Below are 21,172 nucleotides of genomic sequence, written 5' to 3' on the forward strand. Positions count from 1 at the left end.
TTGCCTGCAACAAGGATAACTACTGCTATATATATATATATATATATATATATATATATATATATATATATTACTACTATCATTAGAATTATATCAATCATCTTAATATTATAATGAAGCAAAGGTAGCTGCATCTTAATATTAATTTTTTAATTATAAATAAATAAATAATGTCTGGTTTGGACCTTTGTTTTTGTTCGTTTCTCGAAGAACCTTCTGTAAGTCGAATGGACATTATTTTCCAAGGCTCGAAACAGAAGAGTGTTGTTAAACTAAATACTAGGATAATTATGTTTAGTTGTTTAAAGTTTAAACACTCCTAGCATATGGCTGTTAAGAAAGGGGAGAAATAAAAAGAAGAAAAAAATTGATACAATAGAGTGGAGAATGAGATGAAGAAATACAAAGAGATCGAGAGATGAAGATGAATGTAGAAAAATTGGGATGCATTTTCTTGTCATTTTTTGTATTGATTCATACAAATCATTGTATAACTTTATTAATGAAATTTATAACAAAATTTATATATAATATTATTTTTTAATTCATATGAATAGAAGATAAATATAAAAAATTTTATAATAATTTATGAGCTGAGTTAGACTCCTTCCCTTAATTAGATATAACATTATAGGTATTACTAATATTATCTTTAATTAAATTTGAAAATTAATAACTACAGTACTATAATACTCGTCTCGGTAGTTAAATAAAATACTCAATTTAATTTAAAAAGAACATTGTAAATTATGTACCATTGGCATTAATGTACAAAGAGAACTTCAAATTGACACTGATTATATCCACTTGCACATTTATTAATTACCAATGATTAATCATTAATAAATTATTTAAATAATAATTAATTGAATCAACTGGTCTATTATTCATCCGCAAGTGGACCCAATGAACATGATGAGGGGTGGTAGTTTTTAAGAATAATTTTAAATTCCCCAACAATATTTTTTATTAATTTTTATTATATTTAAATACTAAATATTTATATAATTTTAAGATGATAAATATATTATTTTTTATTCACTTTTTAAAAAAATATTAAGATAAATAAATACAATTGAAACATTGAAAACATGTCTACTCTAAGAGTGCGTTAGTCATTTTTTAAAAACACAAAATAATAAAAAGTTAAAACTGAAAAAATAAGGATACTACAAATAAAATATAATATTCCATTAGAAAATTTAAAATCATAAAAATATATGTAATATAATAGTATTTCATGTCATAATCAACGCTATTTTATAATTTTAAAACGAGCCGGCCTTGTTTTTCTTAATTATTTTACAATTATTAGTAGTAATAATTTTTTTATGGGCAGTAATAAAAATTTAAAACGACTTTAGGATAATCTCAATATATATTTAAATTTTCCTAATAAACATACTTCTTACACTAGAATTGCACAAGAAAGCATTTTTCTTCTGTCTTTATTGACCGAATATTGAAAATAATAACTTTTGCCCCATTATCTGATGCGCCTTATTTAGATGTGCCAAGCTAGGAAGAGTGGTGTACCAAGTTGATGCACCTTATTTGAATGTGCCAAGCTAGCTAGGAAGAGAGGTATACGGTTGCACAAGTGTAATAAAAAAATACATAAAAAGTGTAAAAACAAATAAATTGTGGAGAGTTTTTTTGTCACATAGATTGGAGGAGATGTTAATCTAAATAGAGATTCTTGTTGATAGTTTGTCATGAGAAACATCATTTGGTTAACTGATTTTCACTATGTGCAACTAACTCATCAAGTTGTTAATACTTAATATACGTGTATTTGAGTGTTTGGGGACACCATTTCATAAGGCACTTCAAATTGATGCTACCATTCACTTGAGTTTCTATACTTTAGACATCATTTAGTGGTGCATGTGCCTCTCAATTTCATAAAAGGGGTCAGTAATTGAGTTTTAATCTCACTCAATTTATTTTAATTGTAATACAAGGACCTTTATTTTACATTAATCTGTGTATTTGACTATTTGGGGGTGCCATTTCATAGGGCATGCACCTCAAATTGATGCTATCATTTACTCGAGTTTTTATACATTAGACATCATTTAGTGGTGCATGTGCCTCTCAATTTCATATAAAAGGTGTCACTAATTGAGTTTTAATCTCACTCAATTTATTTTAATCGTAATGCAAGGACTATTATTGAAAGTTTTCATCTACTTTTTTATTGCAATTAAATTAAAAATAATATAAAATGTTTTATTGTATATATTTGAGTGTGTGAGCATCATTTATTCAGTTTCTATACATTAGAATCCATTTATAGCATGTTTGGATCTGCGTTTATCATCTACGTCTTGCTTATTTATACTTCAAGTTTACAGAAAACGTAGAAGCTAGTGTTATTTCTGCGTGAGTAATGAGAGAGTATTATACATGTATTATAAATCTTTTCCAAACATAGACTTAGTGTTGTGCCTCTCAATTTAATTCGCAAAGGTGTTCGTAATTGAGTTTTAATCCCACTCAATTTATTTTAATTGTTATACAAGGACTATCATTGAAAGTTTTCATTTACTTTCTTTTTTATATTGAAACCCTCCATCTCTCTCTCTCCACACAATGCATCATATAAGAATTTTTTTAAAATGATAATGATTAATCTCAATTATTAAATTAAAATAAAATACTATTAAAATACTTACTTAAAAATTAATTAAAATCTCACGACCCTCAAATTTATAAAAGATCTCACTTAATTATAAAAAAATGATCTCAATTATGTAGGAGAAAGACAAACCTTTAGGTTATATGTTTTGTCAATTTAGAGTTTTCTAACCAATTAATCAGTTAAAAATTTGGTGATAAACTAGTCTATTTTTTTTATCATCACTTTTATGTCACACATACCTACTAGAGATGAAAATGAGTCGAGTCGCTTGTCAAGGGCTTATGGCTCAGCCTATCTAAGGTTCTGCTCGGCTTGTTTACTATAAAGGTTAAGGTCAAACTTTTTAGAAAGTTTTTTTAGATAAAAAAGTCAAAGTCAAACTATAAAAAAAGATTGTTAAACTTGACAAGCTGACTTTTTAAGTAATAATAATAGTAAGAAGAATAATAATAACTATTATCTATACTATTTTTATGGCATTATGAATAACAGGATGAAGTGACATAAAGTGCTTAGATAGTTCACTTGTGCATGTGCAAAATTTTCAAAAAGAAAAAAACTTAAGTTAAAGGAATAATGCAACCAGATTAATACTTCCAAAGAAAAAAAATATTTTGTAAAGATATTTTCAGACAATTTAAATATTTTTATTTAGTTATATTAATATAAATCATCTCTAATCTATATATTTTTTAATATTATGTTCTTTTTTTTTTCATTTTTTTTTTATATATTTTATGTTTTAATAACTTAAATTCAATATGATTTTATTTATCAATTATTTTTGGATTTGTACATTACTTATACGAAATTTTGTAACTTTCTTATTTGAAAAAACAGTGGAAGAAAATTAATAATAATACTGATTTATTGCATTTTTTGAAAATTCGAAAATAAAATTTTATTTTTTCATTTTTTTACACAAATGTTAGAATTGAAAGATTAAATTGGATATTAAAAAAAAAAAAGTTAGGCAACACAAAGAAAGCCCCCGCAGCCAAACCCGACCCGTCTTCTTTCCCGACTGAACCACACAACTCAACAGAACGCAAGTCAATTGGCGTTGGCACGATTCAGAGATTTGGTTCGCTGCCTGAAACCTAATGGCTCCGAAGCCCAAACCGGCGCCGTCGCAGCCTGCTCCTCCTCCTGCCCTCGAAGATCTCTTTACCACGCTCAACCGCCACATCCAGGCTTCCGCATACGACAATGCCGTCAGGCTCACGGATCAGAGTCCGTCAATTAATCTCACTTCTCTTCTCAAACGCCTTTCGTTTTTATCATATCCTAAACCTTCCTTTGTTTTCTCATCGCAGTTCTCGCCATTGCTCCCGGCGACGAGGACGCGCTCCGATGCAAGGTCGTCGCGCTGATAAAAAATGACCGCGTCGAGGACACACTCTCCGCCATTCGGTCCTCTAAGAAGCAGCTCGATGATTTTCATTTCCTCAAGGCACGTCAATTTTCCGCTTTTGTTTCTGCTTTTTCGTCGGTTAATTGTCGAAATTGAAAAACGGATCTGACGATGTGCTTATTGCTATATGAGTTTTGTAGATTTCAAATGTTTACGTGTGTTTAGAGGTTAGGGATTGAATTGGAGATAAATAAAATAAAATAAAAAGCTGGTTGAAGTGCAAGAAGCATGGAATTGCGGGATACTGGATGGAAATGGCAAAAAGCATGTTAATAAGTGTTGGGTAATGAACGCTCCGACAAACAAAATTACGCACACCCACAAAGGATCGTGAGAACACAACAAATATTACACCATAGGAATAATAATAACAAACACAAGAATTAACGTGGTTTGACACCTCTTGTCTATGTCCAAGTAACTGTCTCAAAAAGTATTTCACTATCACAAAAATGATTACAAAATTATAACCCACCTAAATAGTGTATCACTCTACAAATCCGAATACCTCACTCAATAGTTACAAGAAATGATAACACTTTCACACAAAGACATTTTTCTCTCAACAAAATGACTTTGTTTCACACTCTCTCTCTCTTCATGTGTTGTTTCTCCATTAATTCTCTTTTCTATTTATAGTGAAGATTGTTACCAACTATAGTAAATAAGTTATCTTGAAAGTTAAAACAAAAACAACTCTCAATGCACATATTTAAATAATCTTCATCTAGTAAAATACAATCTTTCACTTTGCATTTAAGCCACCTGAACCTTAGTGATAAAAATTTAATTCCCAATATGCATATACCTTATCTTTTGGGTTGAAACTCTACAATAAGAACGGAGGGTTTTAGGTTAGTAGACAAGGAAGGGTTTTACAATTAGGATGGAAAGAGAAAAGGGAATAATAGTGCAGATTATCCTCTAGTGTCATAGTAAGTGTGAACTTGTGACTGCAAGAGAAATTGAGGAAGGAGGAAGGAAAAAGATTTAGGCAGCATTCGTCCAATCAAACTCAAACAAGCAAATTGTTATTAAGTCATTATCAAATGTCTGATACTGAAGTCTGACCTTTTTGTTTTGAGTTTTTTTTTTATGAAATTGAACCATTCTGCTGCTGTATGTGGGACTCTTAGCAGCTTTTTCCAACTGATGTTTGTTATTTGGATACTTAGACGAGGAAATTATAAATGAGTGAACTCGATTGTCAAGAAAAATAGTTTGATTTTTAGGTGATTTGTTATTTTTTGCACGTTCGTGTTTGATGTATTTGTTTTCCATTTATTTGATTTACTTTAATTGGTTATATTAATTGTTTCAGTATTTCACTGTGCCTGTATAATTTGTTTTCTTTTTACAAATTCAAGTCCATATGCAGGCTCCACTTCTTTTAAAAGAAAACCATACAGATTCAATTGTTTTGAAAGGTTCATGCACTCAAGCATGTACATATTTCACAGAAAACTTTGTTTGAGTTCTTCATACCATTGCTTCATGCATGATCTAATAGAAAAGATGAATGCTTACCATTGATTGCTGTTTTTTACTTTGTTGTTTCTAAATAGGCATACTGCTTATACAGACAAAACAAGTTGGATGAAGCTTTGGAGTCTTTGAAAAGACAAGAGAGCAATGATGAAACAATGCTTTTGGAATGTCAGATATTGTATCGTCTTGGGAAAATGGATGCTTGCTTAGATATCTACCGCAAGCTCCAAAATTCCAAGATTGATAACATGGAAATAAATTCTGTTGCTGCTCTAGTTATGTCTGGCAGGTCATCTGAAGTTCAAGGAATGCTGGATTCACTTCGGGTTAAGGCAACAAGCAGCTTTGAATTGGCATACAACACTGCTTGTTCATTAATTGCAAGGAATGAGTACACAGATGCAGAACAACTCTTATTGTCAGGCCGAAGGTGATATGCTATTTTGATTATGGAAATCATGATATTGAAGAAATTTACCTGCATTTTCATGGTTAATATATAATACTAATATACTATAGTATAACAATCTCCTCCCCACCCCCTCTTTGTCACTGGAATGTGAGTGTGGCATGTCTGACTTATCAGCTGCTATATACCATATCTACGGCACTTTTGGAGCTTGTACCTGCGAATTCTAGAACTTTCTTTAGAAATTTAATGCACTTGAAAGTTATGGTACAAACTTACATTTTTTTTATCTTCACCAATAGTAATTAGGTCCTTTAAGTTGGGAAATCAAATATGATTGGAATGTGGGGTGTGAGTAAAGAACTCTCACGTTGGAAAAGCATGGACAAATTGAGGTCCATATAAAGTGAAAAGATCCATGAACATAATGCCTCATGGTTTTGGGTTGAGATATGGTATCTGGCCCATTGCTGTGATCTTGGCAAGCCCACTGGATTCAAATCTCCCTGGTGTTTCTTGAATCTGGATGCCCTCGATCCTAATAAGTGGTATTAGATTTGATGGTTTGACTTGGAAAAAGATTGGATAAACTGTAGTTGATGAATGGTGTTAAAAGTCATGTAGCTTGTTGTGTAGCAACATGTTGATTAAGATGTGGCTCTTGTTAAAAGTGGATTTGATGCTCAGTAAAAGTTGAATACCAGAGGAAAGGCTTCTACTCGAGGGGTAATGTGAAGGACATCTTAGAAGCATTAATGGTGACAGATAAGGTTATGTGTATCTAGTAGTGAGTAGAGAGACCATAAGTATTTATTTATTGTTTGTGATTTTTGGAAGATAACAATTCCTTCTTCCATTTGATTTTGAGGAGCTTGGTTCTCAAGCTGGATCTGTTATAAATTTCCAAGACATTCATCAAAGTAGAGATTTGTTGAGATTAGGATTAGTTTTGTGTATGGTTAGGTTATCCTTATTAAGTATTGTTGGCGATTTAGGAAATCTAAGGAGGTATTTGGTTTGACTGTTTTCTGTTTTCATTTTCACTGGAAATAGAAAATGATTTGGCTGTTTTCTGTTTTCATTTTCACTTGAAGTTCTATAGTGTTTCTATCTTAATTTTCTTGTTTGACAAGTGTGCGAGTGAGAAACTTTTGACTGTAATTTGGGGGACATCCGTCCAAACAAATTTGTACCAGAGCTCTGATCTGGGAGCTATGGTTCTTGATCCAAAGGTGAAAAATATGGGGAAACTAGAAATGAGGCACAATCTGAATTTCATAGTTGATTGTTTTAATTTAAATTTAAATTTGCTTTGATGTCATTGTTTGTTTTACTTCCTTACTCATTAATTGATAACCTATTAAGTTAAGCCATATACTTATGTTTATTCATATATTTTGGATCAGAATTGGTCAAGAGGTCCTGATGGAAGATAACTTGGCTGATGATGAGATAGAAATTGAATTGTCTCCTATAGCTGTACAATTAGCCTATGTTCAGCAGGTAAAAGTTTATTTCTCCTTCAAACAAGTATTATTTTTTCAAAGAGCTGGAAATATTAATTTATCATGGATGAACAGCTTCTTGGGCGTAAGCAAGATGCTATTGAAGCTTATACAGATGTGATTAAACGAGATATGGCTGATGAATCATCAATTGCGGTGGCTGTGAACAATCTTGTTTCACTGAAAGGTCCAAAAGATGTTTCTGATAGCCTAAGGAAACTTGATCGATTAAAAGACAAGGAGAATCAAAGCTTTCGACTAGCTCCTGGACTAGACTTGAAACTTTCAGCAAAAGAAAAGGAAGCAATATATGCAAATAGGGTTCTTTTACTTCTTCATGCCAATAAGAATGAGCAGGTCTTTCTTCTTTCTCTGTCTTGTCCTTCTTGAATCATCAATTGTGTATCCGTTCTTTCTTTTGAAACTGGGCAAGGGAGCATACTGTTGATCATTACTGTACTATTAAAATTTGTAGGCACGAGAACTTGTTTCTGCATTACCAGACATGTTTCCAGAAAGTGTCATACCAATATTTCTGCAAGCTGCCCTCTTGGTTAGAGAGAACAAAGCTGGAAGGGCTGAGGAAATACTAGCACAGTTTGCTAGTAAGTTCCCTGATAAGTCCAAAGTTGTTCACTTAGCCCGGGCTCAGGTAGCTGCTGCTGCTGGCCACCCACATATTGCGGCCGATTCTCTGACTAAGATATCGGATATCCAACACATGCCTGCTACTGTTGCCACCCTTGTGTCTTTAAAAGAACGAGCTGGTGACATTGATGGTGCAGCTGCTGTGCTTGACAATGCAACTAAATGGTGGTCCAATGCTATGACTGAGGACAATAAGCTCAATACTATAACGCAAGAGGCTGCTTTGTTCAAGCTGAGGCATGGGAAGGAAGAGGAAGCTGCTCAACTCTATGAGCAGCTCGTCAAAAGCCAGGGTAGCATAGAAGCACTAGTTGGGCTGGTAACAACAGTTGCCCGCATGGATGTTGCTAAGGCAGAGCTTTATGAAAAGCAACTGAATGCTCTACCTGGTTTAAAGGGAATTGATGTGGACAGCTTGGAGCGTACTTCTGGAGTGAAACAAGTTGATGCTCCTCGTGTTGGTGTCGCTGAAACATATGAGGAAGGAAAGAATAAAACAAAATCTAAGAAAAAGAGAAAGAGAAAGCCAAGGTATCCTAAAGGTTTTGACCCTGCAAATCCAGGTCCTCCCCCAGATCCAGAAAGGTGGCTTCCCAAGAGGGAGAGATCAACATATAGGCCCAAGAGGAAGGACAAAAGAGCTGCTCAAGTGAGAGGGTCTCAAGGTGCTGTAGTTAGAGATAAGCATGATACTGGTGCCTCATCTAACAGTTCAAATCTAAAATCAAACCAGGGAACCTCCAAAGGAGCTGCGCAGAATGCAGTTTCCGAGCAAACCAAGCCTTCATCCAAGTCAAGAAAGAAATCGAGGAATTAAATAGGATCATGGTTTTTGATGAACTTTTTTATTTGACAATTTGTTAATGCTGTTTTCAATGACTAAGATGAGGGTCCATACATACACTGTGGTCTGTGGGTTCTAATTCAAAACCGTCAGTTTTGGTTCAAGGAATGAGTATATCTGTTAGATGCAAGCATCAATGTGCAAGTTTGTCGTGCGTAGTTTGTTTGAGTTTATGGGAATCATTGAAATATCACCTTTCTGTTGCTGAACGCATTATTTTCTTTGATTTGGCTGTGCTCTTTTCCAATGCCTCCAGACCTCTAGTATATTGTGGGCGTAAACTTGCACTATTCTCTAATTATATATTACAATAATGTATCAAAGTTTGAATACTTAAAGATTGTATATTATAATACTTATAGGATGTCGCATTGATGGTTTGTCAAATGAATGTTATATTCTTTTGCAACATTTTTTTACTAATTATTTTAAGAGTGTAATTTTAATGCACTGAGTAGGGGTAATCATATATTACCGAATTAGTATAAACCTTATCCATACGGCTGAGATCCATATAAGTGACAACCCTAGAAACCCAAAAGGATAGTCTCTTTTTGTGCGCGCCATAAAGAAAAATTACCACTGCTTATCAACTACCTGTGTATTGTTACTCCCTCTATAGAGGTACTACGAATCTCAGGTATTATCACCTTCTCATTGACTCATTTCTTGTGTCCCTGTTTAGTAAGTGTCAAAGTCTGGATTGACTTTATGGGGGCATAGTTGTCGAGACATAGCAACTTTTAATGAATCATCTTGACACTAGATCTTCAAAACTCCATACTGAATTGGTAGCATAATCAGGGTCTCTTGTTTTTATTATTGTTACTGCAATTTTATTGTTATTACTGAATTAGGTAATATAACCTCAATTTTGGTTATGTAGCTTTAATTGGGCTGTATAGCTCTAGGGAGACTTTTGTATCACACTTTTGTAACATGGCATAACTTATGCTATTGCCTATTGTCTAGCTTAATTTGTTCTACTTTTAATGAATTCCAATTTTCATACCATAAAAAAAAGTGTCAGTGTGTTGTAAATATGCTAGTTCCTCCTTTATCATTCTCTGCTAACTCAAAGTAAAAGAAATTCTTAATAGTTAGTCAATGGAGACGATCGAGGTCATTATCATCTGCTTGTATCAGAATCTACACTCATATCACTAATTATAGAGCAATATATATTTAAAATGTAAATAAGTTGGTTTTTTTAAAAGGTCTAGAATCTCGAACAAACAAATAGAAAGTGTATTCTCCTCATCATAATAAACTAATATAGTTTAAGAAAGAACTTAGTCTACTTTAATATCATTTTTCTCTAGGTCTAATACTAAAGGGTTGTGTATTTTTCAAGAATTAAATCGACTTATGAGTTAACTTTGTACCCCATATTTAAAGATTTATTTGGTTTTGGACCAATAAGTATGTTTGGATGAGCGTGAGAAAAAATTGCTTTTATACGTAATTAATTTTATAAAATTGATTTTGGTTAAAATGAATTTTGTATTGATATGATTTATGTGAAAGTTTTTGGATCTAAATCAATTTCTTAATATGAAAAAAAAGATGTGAAAATTTATGTAAAATCACCTACCATATTTTAATATGATTTTAGATAATTTACCGTATGTTCTGGATATATAGTCGATCGGTTATATTATTGGGTTGAAAAATGACCACTTAACATCACTGTCTGAAAAATTAGCATCAGCTTACAAGAGTCATCCATGAATTGAAGTAAGTGACTGTCTTTTGATCCAAGCAAGTATTAAGTAATTACTCCCTTGAGCACTTGACATCCACGAAAGAGGGGAGAATACAATTTTGAACGAGTCAGACATAATGAATCTTCATATCGTCTTCTAATAATCTTCCGTGACAGGAACAGGGAAAAAAAAAACTTCTTAATAACAAAATGACATTCTATATATACCCATGAAAGGTATAAAAATAAAAATCGATAATTTCATGTTTGCAATTCATTATCCACACATACCACATTCTAAGCATGCATTTGATTACTCCAAAAAAAAAAAAAAAAGAAGCATGCATTTGATTATCATTTTACTAAGGCCATCTTTCATTGGGGGTGTTTCACAGTTTCTTACATCGAGTTTTCGTGTCCCGACTTCCAACGTGTTGCTACCTTGCCTCTGCAAGCAACCCAAAATGTGGAATACAATAATACATATCATGAACAAAATGTTATTTTCTTTATTAAATTTATAATAAAAGATTAAAACTTAAATTACCAGACATGCTTAAACAATAAAACCAATGTCTTTTTCTTCCATCAATCACGTTATATAATCTTAAAATAAACAATTTAAATGTATTCGTGCACGCATTTGATCATCGTTTCACTAAGAGCATAAGGAAGTTTAAATGTGTCTAGTTTTGGTTTAAAGTAAAATCATTGGATATATTATCATTCACCCAAAAGTTGGACTCTTACCTAAACTATTTTTCTAAGGGAAAGATATAAGGCACAAATTTTTTATTCTAAAAAATATGAGTAACATGACGCCATGATTGTTAGGTCTCCTTATGTGGTGGCTCGTGGTTCACAGGTGTACCCCTCGAATCTCCCTAATAATTGATATCAGAGCCGATGGTTCAAGTTGATGACCGGCTCAGACGAGTATGCAAGTACCGCAGGTGGCTAGAATGGCTAGCGGTACAGCGTGCCCCGCAGGTGGAGCGGGGTGGCCAGAATGGCTAGCGGGCAGGACAAGTATCGCAGGTGGCCATGGCTATACTCGTGAATGATAAAAGACTTCCGCTCGAGGGGAGGCTATCATGTGGAAGAGACTCACACTTGAGGGGGAGATGTGTTGGGTTACAAGTGTGAGGTGAAGTCCCACATCGGGTAGAAGTGGAAAGGTTGAGCACCATATAAGTGAGGAGAAGACCCATAAACCTGAGCCTTAAGGTTTTGGGTTAGAGTGTGGTGTCAGGTCTCCTTATGTGGTGGCTCGTGGTCCACAGGTGTACCCCTCGAACCTCCCAAACAATGATTCCTTCATACTTCTTCCAAAGGGTATTTATATACATTGTGCCTCTGATGAAGAAAAAATACTGAAAATCATTTCTCTATTTCAATCACCAATGAAGTTTGCAAGTCTTTATCAGCTAAGCCAATTAAGTTTCCTCTCTAATACAATTTGTTAATTAAGCATTCAATGTGGTCACACAGTGATTTTGGAAGTGCAAAGCTACTCATTACATAAGATGGGATGGGAAATGCTTGGGCAATAATATAATGCAATTTATTATAACTTCTTCCTATTCTAAATAACGTCTTTCTCCTTCCAACCTTTAGTTTCTTCTTGACTTTGTCCAACACAAAATCAAACACTTGGTTGGGAAGTCCTAAGTATTTTTTTTCCCCAAATTTTCTACTGCATTTACTCCCAAAACCATCTTCTACTCATTTAATATGGAATTACGCAGTTTATTTTATTTTTTACTTAATTTGTCCATTTGCTCTTTCAAAAGTCTTCTGGATCAAGCCTGTCTAGATTGCCTCTTACTTGGTAGCCCCGGAAAATAATAATACAATCTTCCGCAAAACAACACACGTGAGATCACGGGAAATTAAGCTTCAATTTTTATTCTATGGAGAGAACCATTTTCTTTCACCTTATTAAACAGTAGTTTTACAGAAGGACACTTTTTTTTTTTCTATGAAGTACAGAATGACACTTTTAATCACTTTAGAGTAACGTTAATATTATTAACTCAATTGTTTTATTTTTAAAAAATTATATTAATCACTAGGTCTTTAAATTGTTTGCAAATTTTTAATTAAGTTTCTAAATTAAAAGAAAATTGTAATCGGGTCCTTGAGCTAATAAAATTTTATATTTAGATCCTTAAAATTAGATAATAACAACTTGAAAACACTAAAAAGTGTCAATTTGTGATGGTTTTAAATTTTTGGAGACTCAATAATAATAATAATAATAATAATAATAATAATAATAATAATTATTATTATTATTATTATTATTATTATTATTATTATTATTATTATTATTTTGCAAAATCAAGGACTACATTACAAGTAATATCTCCTAAGCTTTAATTAAATCACATGCAATTTCACCTTTTTTGTTTTCCCTATACTAATCTTGCTTCCTTTAAGTTTGAAAATATTACACAGATACTTCTTAAAAGAGAGATGAATATAATAATTAAAAAGCATGTGATACTTATATATATAATTACACAAAATCTAGGAAGCTACTGTAATTTGCTAATTGTATATACTAATTTATGAATAATATTTCTATTTTTTTGTGTGTCTTGCAAGTCAAGAAAATTTGTCAATAACCACATTAATCATTTACGTATGACAGTATCTTATTTCTTTATAACTTTTTAAAACCTCAAAACATATCAAGTAAGTAAGATTCTTTTAATTGAATCTCTTTAGCACAACAATTCTTTTTAACCCAAAAATAATTTTATTTTTAATTAATTTTTATCAATTTAACTCACGAAAACAAGTAAACAAACAAATAATATTTTGACAAATAAAATAAAATAAAATAATATTAATTTATACTCAAAATATCACACAAATTTATAATCCTATACATATAAATAAAAATAATTAACTAATAAATTAAAATGAAAAGAATCAGTAAATCACACAAAAATTAGAATAAAAAATAATTAATTTGGTGGAATTTATGTTAAATACACGGACCAGCATTAACTTGCGAATTAAATTTGTATTCGTTTATATAATTTTGTTTGAAGAAAGACAAATATATAAACGTTCATTTTTAATATACTTTATTAGTTTTCTATTTTAAATTTAATTACAGGATTGATAATAAAAGATTGCATAATTAACTAACAAACGAACAAGTCGTTCATGATAATAAAAAAACCAACCGGTAGTTAGTTTTTGTGACACTGAATTTAATTTAATTTTCTTAAGTAAAGGGTCGGTTTCAGTCTTTTAAATGAAACAAAATATAATTAAAAGAAAAGATTTCAACAGTGATAATTAAACTTTTTAAAAGAGATTAATCACACTGATAACATCTTAAAAAAAAAATACAGATATCAAATTTTAAAATAGACATGGCATCTGTCTGACTGTATGAATTTGTTTAGGAAACTGGTGGGAGTTTTGCATATAATGAATTCGATAATTGAAACCTACCAAACCTTAAAGTTGGAGAAGGTAAGAGACAGACAAAGAATCAACTCCAATACTACAACCTCATAGTGCACCCAATGTGTTTTTCTCGTACCATATTGATTACACTTACACCCACTCCTGTCTCTTAACCATGAGCCTATCCTAACACCTTCTGATATTATGCTTCCAACTTCCACAAACTAATACACGGACCCCAGAAAAACACAAACAAACATACCCCAAATCTCAAATCTAAGACATTTATTCTTTTAATAATACTACATGTTACGAGAATATGAAAATTGGTATCTACAATCTAATCAATTCACAAAATATTACATAATAATAAATTTATTAACTTTTATAATATAATTAGCAAGAATGATTTCAAATTAATTGGTAATATAAAAATTTTCAATGCTTGCATGCTTGTTAAATTCTTAATATACATTAATGATAAAGCTTTAATATCAAATTTTAAAACAATGCTAAATGTTGTTAATTTTTCATATACATATAATTAATTATCTTTGCTAAATCACATTCTTGCTTCAATACGAATTTGTTTATTTGAATTTTTTAAAATGATTTTTTTTATTAAAAATAGGTTTGAAAATATTATAATTTTATGAAAAAATATATGACTAAAAAATAGTATTTTTGATTTAAAATATAAAGAATGAATGTTTTTTTTTATTCATGTTATCATTTTGAGTAAAAACAATTTAAACAAACTTTGTGTCAATGAGAGTAAGGCGGACCCTCACATCGCCCATGACATTTTAAAAAATTACTATTACTTATAAAATCGAATTCAAATATTTTAGATAAATAGCATGCCCTGTTAATGGCCAGAAAAAATATTTTACGATTCAATTTTCATTTTGAAATATTTTAATATACGAATACAATTATACTGAAAATAAAAAATATTTTCTTTTTACATTTTATGATTATTCTTTATTTTTTAAATTGTTTCATGTCGTTTACCAAAAATAATAGTAATACTTAATTGATTTGATTCATTTCAACTTACTAATTTACAAAAATGCAGTCAATGTGTTATTGTAATATTTTATTTATTTTACTTACATTTTAAAATGACACGTTGAACGATTCTTTTTGTAACTCACTTAATATTAACTTTGCAAAAGTGAAGTTTAATTTAAAGATATTCAAAGAAGGTATAATATTAAATTTAATTGATAAACAAACAAATTAAATTTAAAACATCGACTAAATTCAACCCAATAATAATAATAATAATATCTGCCATTTTAACCGTAGATTTATGTTATTTTGTTTGCAATTACAAAAGTAAGAAGATAGTATTTTAAAATTTTAATTTTGACCTTTTTTATATTTTGTTGAAGTAGAATGAAAGAGCAACACTAACTATAACTTTATGAATAAGTTATTGGTCTGAATAATTTATGATTGATTTCCTTGAATAATGTCTCATATTTGAATTGTGAATAAAAAAAATATAATTAAAAAAATATTTCACTAAAAATAATAAAATTGATGAATATTTTATACTAATATCACAATAACAAATATCTTATTTAAAAATTATCAATTTAACTGATTTTATCAGTTTATTTTTATACATTTTACTTATTATCTCTAAAAAACTAAATCAATGACAGTTGTACACATAAAACTATTAAAACATTTTTTTATTCATATAAAAGAGTAGGTTTAACAAATATGCAACACATTAGGAGGAATCCATTTACCTTACAAAAATCAAGTTATCAATTTTTAGAAACATTAAATATCATTTCACAAATAACTACAAAATAAAATATCATTTCACAATATTTGATCTTACAAATTTTCACTTTTCAATCAATTATGAATCTTTTCTTTTGGAAGATTATCTTTAATAGATCTTTCAAGCATATATTTTGATTCATAAATTTAAATTTGAGTTATTATTTAAAAAACTGAAACTCAATTCTATTTGAATTTGAACAAAGCACTTGTCGATAATTATTCAAGATTGGCTTTAACAATACATGGGGAAATAAGAGGAAAAAAGAAAAGAAAAGAAAAGAAAGATTAGGAGAAGCGTGAAGGTAGCTACAGAAGAAGGGGTATTCCTTCTCCCGCCACATACATAAGAGATGCGAAGAAAGTGTCTAAGCACTCTTCTTTTGCCGCCACGTGTTCCCTCCCACACACCCTTCTAAATCTCCCCGTATTACACTCGACATTTCACCGTTACCCTCTCTCATTTTTTATCTTGGGCCCCACCTTTCTTTCTTTTTTATTCCTCATAATATATATATACTATATTCGTTTTCTCTCTCTCTCTCTCTCTCTCTCTCTCTCTCTCGCTCGCTACCGCGAACTCGATCGGCATCGGCACCCACCCGAGGGGAAACGCGATTCCCTTTTCCCTTCGCAACTCCTTCTTCAGGATTCCAATTCCATCCCTATATGCTTTCTTTCTTATTTTCAATTTAGGGTTTCTCTCTTATTTCATCTTCTTCCTTTTCGTTTCGCACGCAAATTCTTTCGTTCTTCTCCTTTTCCCTCCTTATCTTATCTTCTTTTCCCCTTCCCCTTTGAATCTTCAGACCTATCGGTTGTTGACGAGACCAAAAAACAAAAACAAAAAAAGAAGAGAGAGTAGGGATTTCGATTTGTAATTTTATTTTTGTTGTTCTGTGGATATATTCGATTCTATTTTCCGTCCTCTGATTATATTCTAGCTGTTGTTTTTAGGGAAATTATTGTCAATTGGGTTATTCGCAAGAAACTCTGTGAAGTTTTTGGTGCGTCGTTTTAGTTTGCCATCCGAAATCGAGGGTTTTCTTGTTAGATCTCTGCTAGTGCCACACTTTTTTTAAATTTTTTTTTTTAGGTTTTTATATTTTTTTTTCCTTTTCATCTTGTATCCTTCTGTTATTCTGAGAAGGAAAAGAAAAAAAAAAAAGCGTCTCGAAAAAAATTAGGGTTTGTTTATTGATTTAGGGTTGTGTACATAGATAGGTAGATAGATACATGCGATGGCGTTGAATTTCTCGCATCGACCGATTTTTTCTGAGGATAATTTGGTTTCGCCGATGAGGATGGGAATTCCAGAGAAGAGTGTTGTTGACAATTGCTTTGATTATGGGAGAGAGAGGGGTGGTGGTGGTGCGAACCACGATGACATTCTCGATCTTTTGCCTTCGGATCCCTTCGGCATGGACATCAGCACCACCGTCACAGCCATCACCGGGTGGCTCGAGGATTTGGAGATTGTTGATTATGGTGGGTACCGAAGGGATGAGCTTGGGGCGAGTGATGGCAATTACCAGCTTTTTGCTGGGTTGAATTTCATTTGGAACAATGCTATGAGGTTCCATGCTTCTTGTGTTGAGGAGAAGAGAGGGTTTGGCGAGAGTTGTTCTGTGAGAAATGATGGGGCTGCTGCTGCATCGAGCAATTTTGGGTTTGGATCTGTTAATAATTATGATGAAGTGTCGGGTTTGCCTGCTATTAGCAGGTCTGGTGATGTTGTGAGACGGGTTGGAGGAGCAGGCAGGGGTGATGTTGCGAGACCGGATGGAGGAGGAAGTGGGGGTGAGGAGCTTGCTCCTCACCCGGCCTTGAGTTTTTCTCTTGGTTACCTGGGTTTGTCTGATCTGCTTGTTGTTGAAAGGGTGTGTAAATCTTTGCATTCCACGGTTTGTGGGGATCCGCTTTTATGGAGGAGTATTCATGTGGATCCGCCTTTGAATGAGAGGATTACCGATGATGTTCTTTTCCAATTGACCAACAGGGCTCAAGGTCATCTTCAGTGCTTGAGCCTGGTCGAGTGTACCAGGATAACAGATGATGGTTTGAAGCGGGTTCTTCAAAGCAATCCCAAGTTAACCAAGGTGAGCATGCACTAGCAATTTGTGTCTGTTGGTTAATTTCAAATTGAAATTTAGATTCATCTAAAGTATGCAAATGTGGTTTTATGTGTAATTGGATCATGTTAGCTGGTGCTTTTGCTTTATTTTGATTAAATGTTGAATGTTGTTCTATATTTTTATAGCAGATGCTTAAAAGTGTCTTTAGGACATTGGTTAAGGAATCAAACGTGAGAAGATTTTATAAGTGTCATTAATGCTCCTTCACTGTGATTTTCAATACACTAGGGCACTGTAATAATAATTTACAATTTGGTTCCTGATAATCATTTTCTATTTATTGATTTTTTTACCCTTAGGGCACTTGTTTGCACGTCTCTTTTATAGTTTGGCATGTCTGTAAATTGTGCGCAGAACATTGGACCTTTACACCATCTTCATTCATAAGTATTTGTTTCTGGATTTCTTTTTCTGTCTTCCATTACAGAAAATCAATTTGGGGTTATTTTAGAGGTATGTAGGTATATGAAATACTTAATTTTAGTCAAAAATAATTAAGCAGTATATGCTTGACTCCAACTGTATGAATGTGTTGGTAATTTGCCGACCTTACTGTTCTAATATTCTATTGTTTTGCTCTTTGTATCAATGAATGCATTGTTAAAAAATGTGCTATACTTTTTTGTGGCTTGTATGGGAAGTAAATCCCCTATTTGAAGGGAAGAATTAATCGTTGATCTAGTTGGGGCAAATTAATTCTTCAACTTGTATAAAAAAAAATTCTTCAACTGTCAACTTTGATTCACACAAGCTTCTTTTACTGCTTAGATGCCATTCAGGTTAAATAATTCTTATGGATTTTACAGATCTTGGATCGTTAAAGTAATTTTGACAATGTTTGTTATAGTTTCATGTATCATGTGATTTATTGTTTCCTTGTTGGTCTGCTTGTTAATCCCTGGCCCGTGTCAACTTTTATTGCAATAACTTCTCTGAGCAATTGAATACTTGAGGAGCTCAGCTCAGGTTTAGATTTTTTTTCTGTACCTATTTTACTACTAAGTAATTTTTCCCACAAAATTATGCAGTTGAGTGTTCCAGGATGCACAAGACTCAGTATTGAGGGTATTGTGGGGATTTTAAAAGCTTACAACTCTATGGGTACCCAAGGGTTGAAGCACTTACACATAGGTGGTCTTTATGGTGTTACGCAAAAGCATTTTGAAGAGCTGAGTTTCTTGTTGGGGGCTGATGGTCCGCTGCTCCAGCACTCTCACAAACCACACTATTATTGCAGGGGCAACTTGTATCTTTCCTGTGATGATGATCGAGTCATAGACATTGAAGTTTGTCCACTATGCCAGAATTTGAGGCTTGTGTATGATTGCCCGGCGGAGAGTTGTCAAGGGGTGGAACACACTACTCAGATTTGCAGGGCATGCACTCTATGCATACCCAGGTGTAGCCAGTGTGGTTGCTGCATCAATGATAGTGAATATGAGGAAACATTTTGTCTGGAATTGCTTTGTTCTTCTTGCTCTAAGCAGCTAGTCAAATGTTCAGAAAGAGAAGATAGGAAGATTGGGTCAGATAAATCAGCTGTTATTCATGAGCAAAGCTAGGTTTGTCATAGTATCTTGTTGAAGAAGTCTTTGTGAGGAGAAAGTCTCCTATGGAAGTCCTATGAAATGTTGGGTGCTGTTGGAGTTGTGTGGCAATCTGTATTTGGTCTCTTGGAAGTGGGATTCATTCAGGGATTGTTCTCTTGTAGAGAAAGTGGGAAATGCGTTCATTTTTTTTGTTTCCTGCAGTTACTAGAGTGTAACCTGCAGGAACCAGATGATTACCACGATTATTATTGATCACCTACTGCATACAATGGATTTTCAGTTACGTGGCGCGTTGTGATTATGAGGTTATGAAGGCTGCAGTCGGGGCGTTGTGCTTTGCAACATCACATTCTAATAACATTTGTGATTGGCTCTAATGCATGCATAACCAGTTTGAACACTCTGATCCTTTAGACTTATGGTTACTTTTTCATTAGCTGTATTGATAAATTCACTAATGCCAGGCTGTGGTGTATGTACCTTTATTTTTTATTTTTGCCATCCTTGGAGGAGAAAATAAGGAAAGTGGTATTATGATGTCTTTAGATATCCATGCTTATGTCACTTTTAGCTTTAGCTTGTATCAAGTGAAATTCATTTATGGTGGACTTAAGACCTTAAAATGAATACTATTTATTTTATACTTGAGTATGTTCTGGGAAATTTGTTTCTGTTCCTATTTTCCTGCTCCGTATTGAAAGAGTTTCTTGTTATGTTGGCCTCTATTGTCTCTTAAATAAAGAATGATTTAATATTTTGATTATGAAGTCTAACCTGTTGGGTAATTGTGTTGGACATCTTCAAAAATGGAATGATTCCTGTGTTTACATGTATCCTTTGATTATTTTTATCTAATTTGTATGATATCTAGAATTTCTCTTATAATTACAATCGTGCACCTTGAAATTGACATTTATCCTGATTTATTCTTCCTTAACTATGAGGGATCCATAAGGATAATGACATTTTAACAATTAGCTCTCTTCCTTTTGCCCAAGATGAGTGCATTAAAACAATTAATTGTTGCTTTCTGCTGCTAGGGAAAATGGAGAAATAAACTAAGGCATAGCATAAATGAAAAGGTGTGGTAAAAGTCATTCAAAAACCATAAATTACGTTTTTGTTGCCTTGTTTTGGTTGTAAGGTTTTGGGAGGAGTGCTATGAATGTGCATGCTTTCACGTTCAAACCACCTAAAACCTCATTTGCGTTCAAAGATGACCTCAAGTTTTGGTTGCAAACTGAGTTTGGATTCCTTACGCCAAGGAACATCTTGTTATTTTTGTATTAACAAATGGCTTATGTGTTTATTAACAAAAGTATAATTTAGTATCACTGCAACAAAAGATGCTTTTGGAAACATTTAAAAAATATCATAAAATTATGAACAAATATTGTTATCATACTTTTGCGACATTTCACCGAGGTAGGATAAAGCCTAAGTCACTAAAGGCTTTTAGAGACATTTTTGCATATTAATTGCAATATTTTAAAAATGTTACCAATCAAACATTTTGTAACATTTAAAACATGTTGTGAAGTTATTGTAACATTTATAAAAATGTTCTTGTAACATTTTAAAAAGGTTGCCAAGTTATTGCA

The 21,172-nt window shown here is 32.4% G+C and overlaps 2 protein-coding genes across 2 annotated transcripts; both read left to right on the forward strand.

Annotated features, from left to right (window-relative positions):
- Positions 1 to 3,616: 3,616 nt before the first annotated feature.
- On the forward strand, positions 3,617 to 9,339 carry LOC100791472 (signal recognition particle subunit SRP72). The gene is made up of 6 exons (XM_003524833.5): positions 3,617 to 3,877; positions 3,961 to 4,097; positions 5,624 to 5,976; positions 7,362 to 7,458; positions 7,536 to 7,817; positions 7,936 to 9,339. Exons 1-6 carry the CDS (start codon positions 3,748 to 3,750, stop codon positions 8,923 to 8,925), a joined length of 1,989 nt encoding a protein of 662 aa, XP_003524881.1. The 5' UTR covers positions 3,617 to 3,747; the 3' UTR covers positions 8,926 to 9,339.
- Positions 9,340 to 16,423: 7,084 nt separating this feature from the next.
- Positions 16,424 to 20,222, forward strand: LOC100778863 (F-box protein SKIP14). Its single transcript, XM_003524112.5, has 2 exons — positions 16,424 to 17,985; positions 19,050 to 20,222. The coding sequence occupies exons 1-2, from the start codon at positions 17,128 to 17,130 to the stop codon at positions 19,581 to 19,583; spliced, it is 1,392 nt and encodes a 463-aa protein (XP_003524160.2). The 5' UTR covers positions 16,424 to 17,127; the 3' UTR covers positions 19,584 to 20,222.
- Positions 20,223 to 21,172: the final 950 nt, after the last annotated feature.

This window comes from Glycine max, chromosome 5 (assembly GCF_000004515.6).
Source record: "Glycine max cultivar Williams 82 chromosome 5, Glycine_max_v4.0, whole genome shotgun sequence".
NCBI lineage: Eukaryota > Viridiplantae > Streptophyta > Magnoliopsida > Fabales > Fabaceae > Glycine > Glycine max.

Bases quoted from the DNA above. Each gene is read 5' to 3' on its own strand.
- LOC100791472 (XM_003524833.5), top strand. From the start codon at position 3,748: ATGGCTCCGAAGCCCAAACCGGCGCCGTCGCAGCCTGCTCCTCCTCCT. The intron at 3,878-3,960 runs GTCCGTCAATTA...TTCTCATCGCAG, and splicing joins CGTCAGGCTCACGGATCAGA to TTCTCGCCATTGCTCCCGGC. The intron at 4,098-5,623 runs GCACGTCAATTT...GTTTCTAAATAG, and splicing joins ATGATTTTCATTTCCTCAAG to GCATACTGCTTATACAGACA.
- LOC100778863 (XM_003524112.5), top strand. From the start codon at position 17,128: ATGGCGTTGAATTTCTCGCATCGACCGATTTTTTCTGAGGATAATTTG. The intron at 17,986-19,049 runs GTGAGCATGCAC...AAAATTATGCAG, and splicing joins GCAATCCCAAGTTAACCAAG to TTGAGTGTTCCAGGATGCAC.